This window comes from Pangasianodon hypophthalmus, chromosome 9 (assembly GCF_027358585.1).
Source record: "Pangasianodon hypophthalmus isolate fPanHyp1 chromosome 9, fPanHyp1.pri, whole genome shotgun sequence".
In the NCBI taxonomy this organism is placed as follows: Eukaryota; Metazoa; Chordata; class Actinopteri; order Siluriformes; family Pangasiidae; genus Pangasianodon; species Pangasianodon hypophthalmus.
This window is the reverse complement of record NC_069718.1, coordinates 17,902,358-17,914,488: the sequence shown is the minus strand read 5'-3', so window position 1 is coordinate 17,914,488 and position 12,131 is coordinate 17,902,358. Positions and strand designations below refer to the sequence as shown.

At 38.3% G+C, this 12,131-nt stretch overlaps 1 protein-coding gene across 3 annotated transcripts in view; it reads right to left on the bottom strand.

Moving 5' to 3' along the window:
* The window catches only part of tmem266 (transmembrane protein 266), a 51,930-nt gene that overhangs the window by 34,557 nt on the left and 5,242 nt on the right, over nt 1-12,131 (bottom strand). For 2 of the 3 annotated variants that reach the window (XM_034307203.2, XM_026918648.3), the window contains exon 3: nt 3,666-3,854. The exons of the other annotated variant lie outside the window; for it this stretch is intronic. In XM_034307203.2, the coding sequence (XP_034163094.1) occupies nt 3,666-3,854 (189 nt within the window). The remainder of the gene's footprint in view (nt 1-3,665; nt 3,855-12,131) is intronic. 3 annotated transcript variants of the gene reach the window in all.

Below are 12,131 nucleotides of genomic sequence, written 5' to 3'. Positions count from 1 at the left end.
AAAGAAAGGAGACAAAGCAATAACAAAATGAGAAATGAAAAATTCCTTAGTAAGGTTAAGCTGGCTGTGTACTAAAAAAAAAAACTCTGCTAAACCGACAGTTGTCAGTTTACTCAAAAAGAACTCTGTGTACATCTCTCCAGAACTGTCTGCACTGTTACAGAATTTTTTAGAGAGGGCTGTGAGCTGATCAGACTTCATAACCTTGTAGTGTTTTGCCATGGACTATTTTTGCTTGAACATGTTTTTGATACTGTTTCTTAAACTGCAAGCAAATGCAGATGCAGAAATCAAGGGGTCTCAGAAAAAAGATGCAGTGATTTGAAGGAGAGAGTCACTTTTATGCAAATCTGAGTCATGTCACAAGTCTCTGATCTGAAGTCCAAGTCAAGTCAACCCTAAATGGGACACCAGTCCATCGCAGGGGAGCAGACACACACACACATGCACACACACACACACACACACACACACACACACACACACACACGTACATCTAAACGAACTCAAAAAGAACTCAGAGTATGGTTTAGAGAGGGCTGTAAGCTGATCAGACTTCATGACATTGTAGCATTTCCAGGTGCACAAGTCACTGAGCTGAAGTCCAAGTCAAGTGCAAGTATTTAGTCATGCACTTTAGCTAGCACTCAAATTTGTAGGCATTTGGAGCCATTTTATTGCAAATAAGTAAAACACTGATATATTATTTCTAGGGAAAGCACTACAGTGCACACAGTGCAGGGTATAGCTTTACTCCTCTGTAATGTCAGAAACTCTATGCACTATATGTAACAAAATAACACTGTTTTTTTCACAATTTGAATGCATGTATAAAAAGTTATAAAACAACAACAACAACATCTTATAACTTAATTTGTTAGATACTGTCTAGACAGAGAACACACTTGCCATCCAAGCTAACCAACAATTCTGGTTGTGTTTTATTGTGTCTTACATAAAAGTTACTTTGCCAATGTCTTTTATTTAGATGGTACGTAGCAATAAGTGCATAGGGTACACACGATATGTATGCAAATTTGACATTATAATGCTATGTCACATGATAGCAGCATGACCTTATTCTGGTCTAACAGTTCTGGTCATTAAAACAGTTCCATTTAAATGACAGGACAAAGCAGAGTTAACTAACTGACAAAATAACATTTTTTGTAGATATTGAGTTTTTTTCATGCTGAATGAATATGTAATGAGGAAATCTATCTTTCAAACATGGCTGTAGAAATATAATGTTTACTACTCTTTACTGTGTGATTTTTAAGAGCCCCCCAGCCTTTCATCCTTTGGGAGGTTTTTCTTAATTTCCTTTCCCAAATGCCTCATAACCTGTACCTTACTATAAAATACAAAATGTCATGAGATAATGTAATAAGCTTAACTGAGTGTCACTGCATGATCAAAGGGAGAGTTTGTGAATTATTTTGTTTTAAGATTAAAATAGCTGATATCAGTGCCTGCATATCTTTCAGATGTGATTTGATGTGTGTTGCATCCAGCCATGTTTAAATGCTCAGTGGTGACCTAGCTATGTTTGCCTGAGAATATATTAATAAAAAAAAAGATTATAACATTTGACATGCTTTCATACTGTTGATAAACCCTGCATTTGCATTATATTTAACACATGCAAATGAAAAGCACAGCTACTGTAAAACTGTAATGTATAACAAAGTTCAATAATAATTATGCAGAATAAAGTTAAATATAATATTTCTATATTGCTTTCATTATAGTGCCATTGGGTTTTATGAGGTATTTGACTTACCACTAAATAGCTTTACCAGCAATTCAACCATCAGGTACAGGTCAATGTTAGTTTGCGACCACACACACACACACACACTCCTAGGAATGTACATAGGCCATCTGGTCTTGCACACACACACACACACACACACACACACACCCAGATAGGTGTGGCCTGTGGATGCTGTGACACTTGCCATAATTAAGCTTATGGTGTTTGTCTACTTCCCCAGCATGAAGCAGAGCATTGCGCAGTGCCTGTCCAGCATGACTCACGCTGCCCAGACCGGACAGCAGAGACCAAAAGACCAACAATCGAGTGCATAACACTCACACTGCAGAGTGACACAGACTCACTATACTCAACAAAAAGGTGTGAAAGAGTCACAGGGTTAGTCTGTAAAAATTATATTCTACACTCTGTATTTCTTTAATTTCTTGTATTAGTGATAGAACATTAAAAACATGTCTGGAAAATCAGATGCTGCATACAGACATAGAAGATAGTGTACTACTCTACTCTTCAGAAATGTCTACCAATATCGGATTCATTATAATAATAAAAAGCTGTGTTGCAAGTAAGGTTCATATGCTACAATTTGAAAGTAGATCTTTGCTCACTGAAATCCAAAAAATTAAATTCATAGAAGGTGTCAATTTATGGTTATTGTTTTTTTATTACTGTTGTGGTTTACATGCACATTTTTCTTTAGTTGCACACTTAGGCAAATTATTATTTTCGGCAAACTAGGCATTTGAAGATTAGAAAAAAAAATCACCTGGTCTTTTTCCAGTCTTCAACTGACCAGTTTGGGTGAGTCTGTTCTCATGATAGCCTCACATTCTTGCTCTTAGCTGACAGGAGTGGACCCTGATGCGGTCTTCTGCTGTTGTAGCCCATACACCTCCAGGTTTGATGTGTTGTGTGTTCTGAGATGCTTTTCTGTTCACCACAGTTGTAAAGAGTGCTTATTTGAGTTACTATAGACTTAGTTACCATTCTGCTCATTCTCCTCTGATCTCTCTCAACAGCAAGGTGTTTCAGCCTGCAAACCCTCCACTCACAGGATGATTTTTGTTTTTCACACCATTCTGTGTGAACTCTAGAGACTGGTGTGAAATTTTCAGGAGATCAGCAATTGATACTTGCAATTTTGATGGAGATGTAAACGGTTTCTTGATTTTCACACAATTCCACACCTAGCCAGCAGTCTGATGAAAAGGTAACTTTAATTACTTTAATGTATTTTAAGTTGAAGAGTGGGTGGTATCTCTATACGTTTCATTGTCCATATTAAGGCATCACGTTGGCTGAGAAAACATTGAATGACATTGTTTCTCAGCTCAATATTAGTGAGATCATGTTCATTATGACAAACATCCTGCTGGGAGTTTCTATTTAGGGTTCAGTGAAACTAAGATTATGATCAGTCCAATACTACGCACAGAGACTAAAGAGTGATTTACATAACAATCTATTGTTTTATCTCACATCTAGCCAAACATTCAATAAATTCCAGGAATACCATGTAAAAGTCAGTATCGTTGATCCGAGTATGAATTGCTTAGTATGTTGTTCCTCCTGATTTTTTGAATGGTTTGTCTTTTAGTAGGTTCTGAATAGGCCTCACTGCAAGGACCTAAAAAATGTGGTAAATGTTATTGGAAATTTTTACATTTTTGTTCAGTTTTTATGTTCAACATGAATCCTATGAGCCAAAGAAAATGCCTACTGTAATTCCTAACCAGTGCATAGTGGTTTAGCACAATAATCACATAAAGTCCCTTTGGCGTCATCTATGTCAGTTTTTGTGTTTTTGTAAATTTATTACAATAATGCAGGTGTACATGAGTGTGTGTAATGTAAGATATATGGTGATGGGTATAAGATATTCTCCTACCCTTCTCTATTTTCCTCTTCATCCAGGTTGGAGATGAGCTGAGAGCCAGCCAGTGAGATGTCGAGCGCGGCCAGAGGGAGATCTCGGTAAGCAAAGCTGACTAGCTGCACTGGAGCCATGCACTGGCCTTCATCTTCCACTTGCTGGGAGATCACTTCCAGGTCAGGTGCTGCGGACGGCTGAGAGGGCCTGCACACACAGGGGGCTCAGTCACACACCGGGCTGCTGGAAAAGAGCGCCGAAGCATCTCACACTTGTCCTCCAAAGATCAAACCAGAGCCCTACTGACCTGAGCAGCCATTAGTCATCAAACAGCCTACAATACACCAAATATACTGTATGTTTTAATTATTACAATAAGAATCAGTTCTTACTAATAAAAGAATGATAGAAAGACCAGAGCTGGTGTGTTGCTATGATGTCCATAGAATAAGCTCAGTAAAAAAAAAAATAATAAAAATAAAAATAAAAAAACAGCATTAATATGACCCTGACCACCATCAGAGTGGAAGAGTTCAGACAAGACACAGACACTGCACGAGTAATAGCAGAAGTGCATCTGCGTATCATCACTGACAGGCCTTGCAGTTGCATACCACTGCAATTGACAGCAACACTTCATGAAACAAATGCAGCAAAATATAAATGGACAGATAAATAGCATTCCTGGGGTCAGTAAATGGAAAGCGCACACTTCAGCACAAATAACGTGAATAATAAATCACAGCTCATAACTTGGATACACATTCAGTAGAAGCAGTCAGGGATGAGGAGTGCAACTTATTTCAACTGTACATCAAATTGTACACTAAGATATGAAAACAAACGCAGCAAGTCAAGGGAGCCTTGTGTGAATCACATTTAATGAAACACATTTATGTGCATTACAGGGTAACATGAGGCAGAGACCAGACCCTGAACAGTATTAAAGCTATAGGAGAAATGGAGAAAGAAATGTTTGATGATTCACTGAAATATGGGAATGTCTGCATAATTAAAACGGACAAAGCACCTCTTCTCAAAATATGATCTGTAAATCTCATTTCAAAGGGTAGGAAGAATTGGACATTTCATGTAAAAGCTTAACACAATCAGTATACAAATCAGTATAAAGTCTTGAGCTTGGCCAAAGGCAATATTCCTTCAGTCATGATACAGTATGTTTTAAGGAAGCTCTGGGCAATATAGTGATATATAAATATTGTGATACGGTGGATGTCAAAAGTCTACACATCCTTGATAAAATAATTTTCTATCTATAATGTGATATAGCAACCAACAAGATTTAAGTGAAAATAGAAAAAATTTAGGGGAAAAAAGAAAAAGAAAAAAATTACATTAACTTTGTTACCCTTTGATACCCTTTTATAATGGGCTATCATAGTTATCATATTTATTTACATTTATTACTGATTTCAAAAAAAGGATGTATGCAAAAACTACACAACAGGGATCACAACCAGGAAAAGACACAAACATCATGTCTGGTTTTAGCCAGTGCTTGCTGATAATTGACTGAATGAATGTTTGCTGTCCGGAAATCCTTTTTTATTCTCAGCGCAAACAGCATAAATTACATTAATCAACAAACAGCATTTTCATTGCTGAACACCCTTAACATCAACTTTATCAGATTTACCAGACATTAAATAAGTGGTTATTAAAGATGAGCAATAAATAATCTATAATGAATAAATAATGAATAAATAATCTGCTACAATCCCAACCATATCCTGAAGTGAGCACTAGGACCTGGCTTATATACCTTTACCTTTACCTTTACAGCTACCCACATTGCAATGACCCTAAATGCCTGTCTTTTTTCAGTCATAATGAAATCAATACTTGCAATACTTAAAATGGATCAATCAAGGACAGAGGAGGCAAGCAGGAGCAGAAGCTGCTGCCTGGCACTCGTCCCAGTCCCTCTGGGTGAAGACATCAATAATGACACTGTGAAAAAAAAGGAGGGGGGACTGATTAAAAGTAAGGAGGAACAAAAGGAAGTCATGTCGTAAGCATATAGATATGGAGGGAAATGTAGAGGTTAAAGAAAGTCTTTTGCGTTTAAAATAGGAGAGAGAGAGACAAGACACTTTCTACACACATGTAGTGTATAGTTGCGTGTTGGGTTTGACCCGCTCCGAAATGTTAATGCAGTCGGAATTAGGGAGTCAAATGTCCCTAACTTTGTGTATGCTTTATGACTAATTCCTACTTAACACACTCTTTTTAAAGGTCATGCTCTCATTTTCCCTGTTTGGTGTGATATACAAGGTAAGGGGTAAGGTGACAACTCTTTTTCACCATTCTAAAAATGTCTTTAAAAATTATGCAACAGTTCTGTGATTGGATGAAAATTTGGAAGTTAAAACCATACAAGATAAAAGTTATAAATGACTATACATAAGAGATCCCAATGACCATATCTGGCAAAGGAGCATGAAAATCTGTTATGCTACTAAAAAGACAAGAATAAAATCAGTACTGCAGGATGCTGTAGGACTGTGTAGTGATGCAGGCAGCAGAATATTCCCCTCCGAAGAGCATGTTCTGGATGTAGCACTCGCCTCCTCTGCTCGACTGACCTCCACGTCTGGGAAACAGCAGCCTCAGCACGCCTGCTTCCCTCCACCCTGATGCTATATGCACACTTGGCACTCCTCCCTACTGATCACCGGCAGTGCTTTAATCACACCCGACACACACAGACTGCTCGGAGTAACAAAATCACATTTCCAAATTATCATATGCAAATGGCTGGAGCTGTCGAGTCCTCACGAGGACAGGATGCTGGCTTGATGCCATTTTAATGGCACTGATGGGACGACAGTTAGATGCTAGCCTTAACTCTACAAGATGGGCAAAAGAGACATATTAGTGCTCATTAAATATTTGATATAGACTAGATATTCAGAATTATCAGTGATTACTATTTAGAAATAGAAAAAAAATCACTATTGAAAAGATAAGTGGGCCCAGATTAATGTGATGTAGCAAGGTCTATGAGATACATAAGCACAGATGCTAGCCTGACAAATTATATAAATAAAACCAATTTACAAGCTGCACATATCTTCCTTAATAATGTTCATTCTCATAGCTGTCCCAACCCAAACAAACACCTATCTGCCCCTGGTGAGTTTACAGCCCACTGCCATTAATCAGCCAAAGAGAATCGATAGAAAGAGAAAAATAAAGAACCCCAATGGGAACTAACTTCCAACCCTGCTCTCCAAGGATGCAATTTTTCACAGGTTTTAACTTTAAAGTGCATACACAGCAAACAGACACTTTTTACCCTTTATAAATGCTGGGAAAATAATAAAGGTGCATGAGATCCTGTACACCAAATGCTGCAGGAAATGGTGCAGGGTAAAGTCAGGCAAGGACGACCAATTACCTTCAAAGACCACAAAATAAAAGTTTATATCTGAATTTAAAATGAACAAATGTACCCCATTAATTCCTATGAGATTTACAATGCCATTGCCACTGCTCAAATGGTTCATGACCAGAAAAAGAGTTACTGAGAGTTACTAAGGCCAGTATCATTCACTGCATGCTTTGAATCGCAGCTTTTGTGCACAATATGAAATGTATGCTTTAAGGTTTTCACATCTGCAGCATAGAGATTATTAACAAACATAACAAATGTACAGAAAGCAAATACCATGTGACAAATTCAAGGCATTTAGGAGTTAGGCATTTGGGAGAATGATAGTCACCATAGACCAATCACTTCTGTAGCATGTATATGACTGTCATTTTTTTCTTACTATGAACACTACCAGAAAACACTCAAAGACTTAAGAGTTAAACAGCTATCTGTACAAAAGTGCAGAGCTGGAGTGAACACGAAGCCTGACTGAATTGTTAGCAATCACACTGAGTACTGAATCACACTGACATACAGAGAATCTCCTTTTGAGCAAAAATCAGGAAATAAACTGCAGCAGTGCTACTTAAAAGATCTGAGAAGAAATCAGTAGAGGAAAATGTTAGAAGCCTGTCTAATATATTAACTCAATAACATTCCAAGGTCCTTAGCTTGTCAAAATTAGGATGTGCTATGTAAGGCATAAAAACAATGTGCTAAGTAAGGCATAAAAAAATGACGGGTGTGCTGTTATAGGAAAATAAACAGTGGTGTGATGCGGTCCAACATGAAGTTGAGTTACAGTTATCAACCAAAAGTTGATCTATTTACCTACAGCATGTTACAAAGTGATTAATTCCTCTTATACCACGGCAATTTATCAATGATTACATTTTTAAATTTTAATTAAATAACAACACACCATACTTTTTATTCATTTTATTATGTTTAATGTTGTGGAATGTCCATTAAACAAGTTAGGTCCTGTTATCACTTATATTATAATAGTTATAATATAATAGCTCCTCATAGGAACCTCACTATATGAACATTTGTTTTCGTTTATATGGAGCATCTGTACAAGCCCATACAACACCTTCTCACAAGAACTGCGCAATAAACAGTGCTATGCTAATGAAAATAGGGCTTCAGAAATGAAAAGTCAAAAGTTTGTTGACTTGAAAACATACATATAGTGACAAACTATATTGTGCATAATGACATGTCATACTATGCATTACAGTATACCGGTATAAAATCTCTTTTTTGAAATATCTCCTATGCATGTAAAATTATGAGTAAAACTAAGTTATGACCATCTGTCAGCTCATAAGTAAGAGAATTGCTGTTTCAGCACACTGTGTGAGATGGGGAGGGCATCCAAGTCATTGGCATTCTGGCTGCTTCCTGCCACACTCTTCTAGCCAGCTGCCCACAGCACCACGCGGATGTTTTACTCGACAATCAGAACTCGATAATCATCAACAAAACCTCTCTATGTCCAGTGGGATATCATATTCAATGCTCAAAAAACACATTCCTTTCTTTAAAACATTAATACAGAAATACGTTGTGGCCAGATAAACAGGCTGGTGTGCTCTAACCATCAAAACACAGAGCATATACTCTGAACCACCGAGGGACATTGTTTCAGGGAATCAATCTATTCATCTTCAGTAGCCACTTTATCCTGGTCAAGGTCATGGTGAATCTAATCTCAGGGAGCACTCAGTGCAACACAGGAATAAACCCTGGATAGGATGCCAGTACATCACAGGGCAGCATACACACACTCACACCTAGGGGCAATTAAACATAGTTAATCAACCAAGAGGCAAGTTTTTGGGAGGTGGAAGGAAACCGGAGAACCTGGAGGAAACCCGTGTGAATTGAACCCATGATCCTGGAGCTGGTGTTTTCAGTTAATTAGAGCTCATTCCCAAGTTGAACAAACTGCACAAACTACCTAACCGGCCACACAGCCACTAAGCAAAACATAAACACTCTTCGGAGAACTAAACTTTGCATTTGTCCTGTGCACATCTGTTGTTCTGTCACAGCCAGATGCTGCAGAAAGCACTCAAGCAACAAGCCGTAAGGATGACTTAGCAAGTAACAGATCTTCACACCTATGCTGAGTGTCAGGTACCTTGAAAATATGGACTGACTCACCCAAAGTAACGAGTATCTCTCAAACAGATTAGATAATGACATAGGTTGTACTGGTGTCATGCTGTGAGAAATAAAGTGGGAGAATCTTATCTTGCATTAAGCCAAACCAATAAGGCTGTGAACTGCTAACCAGCGATTTTATTGTGGTTTCACTGGTATGCATTTCATATTTGTGAATATCTGCCAATCTGAAAGTGGGCAGTATAAAAAAACCTTACCAGTTCTAACTAAATGTGATCTATGTTTGAGAACTGTCCTACATAAACATGTCTGTTTATCAAAGGAATTATGTAATGTAATGCAATATAGCTATTGTGTGGGTGGTGAAAGCTTTGGCTTCCCCAGAAGGACAGGCTGAGAGAGTCGACTGCAACAAGCCGACGATTCACTTCTATGCCAAAAAAAAAAAAAAAAAAAAAAAAAAACCAGGAGAGACCTCATTAGTTAGAATGGTCCAGGCTAAACATTAGTTGACCTGTTTCAAACACAAAACCTTCTTCACAGTATGTAGCAGAGTGTCTAATCATGTGTAAATTTCCAACACGCATGCACACACAAGCACACACAAGCACACACACACACACACACACACACACTGGTTCTGCAAAGAAAGGGAAAGTGGGGACAATGCAAAGAATCCACGTAGACAGGTTAAGTAGGCTAGTCAGATCAGTAGAGGTAGAAATTGAATTGTTGAGGTGCAACCACTGTAGGTTGTGTGAGGAGTGTGCCAATGATGCAAAACCAGTACCCTATCTTACTTCTTAGCAACCCAGTCTCAACCTAGTCTCAGCAAAAACGTTTATATGCAACTTATCTGCAGCACCTTCGCTACGCTGAATATGAATGTTCTGGATATGTAGCATAGCAACATATCAAACTTTCACTTAAATGCTCTGTATGCTACATTCTGCACAAACATATTTGTACTGAGCTAACCTATACCACTGTGCTATCTGAATCATTTTACCTCTTTTTTGAACATATGGAGCACAGCCCACTTGTGTAAGGTTTGTGCTTTTCAAGACATGTGATTACATTTACCAGGCTCACGTAACTTGTCTGTAAACACAATCAGGCTTGCAAGTCACATGGTAACGTGGTAGGGTAACACAAATGCAGATAGTTCGAAATGCAGATAGTTTTTAGGCTGTAAATTCTTTAGGCTACTGAGAATACAGAGATTTTCCACATTTTGAAAATACCCACATTACTGTGCCATGTTACCATGTGACTTACAAGCCAGACTGTGTTTTATTTTCTTATTCACATTAAATTAAGTCCAGGATAGCACCAACAAAAGAAAAGCCCTATGAAGGGAAAGAAAAGAGTAGTTACAACAGTTGTACACAGTATGTCCCTTCAAGGATAGGAATATCTGACAGTTTTTGGTTACTGAGGTTAACTTTAGGGTTAGATTTAAGTGTCAATGGAAGGTTCTCACAAGGATATTAAGACAAACGTGTGTGTGTGTGATTGTGTATTTGTAGAGTGTAAATGTAGATTGTAGATTTAACTGATTTTCTGGACGAGTGATATGAAAATATCACCCCCCCCCCCCCAACCACCACACCCCAGGATAAAACACTCCAGGTCGTGCTGTTATCAGAAAATATTCAACTTCAAGGTGGCAACAGAGTTTGCATCAGGCTGCATCACAGCACCCGTCATTCATTATTTTCCAGAATGCCCCATTTATTGTGTATATCCTTGTGTTATAATTATTGACTGCCTAGTCAAAAATACCCCCAAAAATTCTATTAACCTATCACTGGGCACAAATTTCATAGTAGTATGCATATATAGAGCAGACCATAAGTAAATAGACAGTGATCAATTTTGTTGTACAGCTCATGTGACAGTATGCTTATATAGTAAATGGAAGGACAGACAAGTTATGGTTGACAACAGGGCTCACCATGTCAACCTATAAAAGCACTGAAACCACTGTTATAACCGTTCTGCTCAATATACTATTGCAGAACATCTTCAGTGACAAGCATGCTCTGCTGCCCATACACTCAGCGTCATTTTACTGTGTATTACTGCATAAAAATTAAAAGCATGCTTTCACATCTATCTGTCCAAAAATTACCGCTCAGTAATAAAAAGCTTCTAATAGCCAACTATGAACCATACATCTGATCAATTCTGTGGGTCAGTCTGTTTCCTGTTCGCACTGAATATGAGTAGCACTTCATCCATCAGAGAAAGAGGAAGCTGGACAGAAAAAAAGATAGACAGAGACAGACAGACAGAGAGAGAGATGAGAGAGGAAAAAAGGGATGGAGGAAGAGAATAGCATTCTCCTCTAGCCCAAGAGACTCTTCAGGAGCACAAAAATAGCTGGCCTGAGATAATACTGCAGGAGAACTTCTCATCTGTTTTTACACAGCAGCTCCACTGAGGAAACAAAGTTCAGCAGCATAAACTGCATCAATTCACAGTTCTGTCCAACAGGGAGGACATTATAATGGGTTTCCCCCATTCGCTATATACAGTGTTTTCCTTTGACTTTTTTTTATTGTCAGACTGCTTTGTTACACCCTGCTTGGTTTGCGTAATTGATTCTTGATTGTAATGAACCACTTCATTTGACTATCTGTGAAATCTCTAAAAGCATTCTGTCCCCTTCTCACCCTCTCTCACCGTCCACCCCTGCTGTCTTCAAAATGCTGTCTGGCAGGTGCTCAGCAATTACTGATAAGATAATATGACAAACAGAGGCACTAAAAAGGAAGTGGGCAGAGGTTCCCCTTTTATACTGATCAAGTCCTGGGGATTTATTGGATAATGGGAGTTTGAGTAAGGGAGGTTAGAGGAAACCACTAAAAACAGGAGTCTCTAGCCTATACAGCTAACTCAGCTCACTCATCTTGCTAGCGTTGGTTCAGAGACACAGGGTCTGGAAGGAC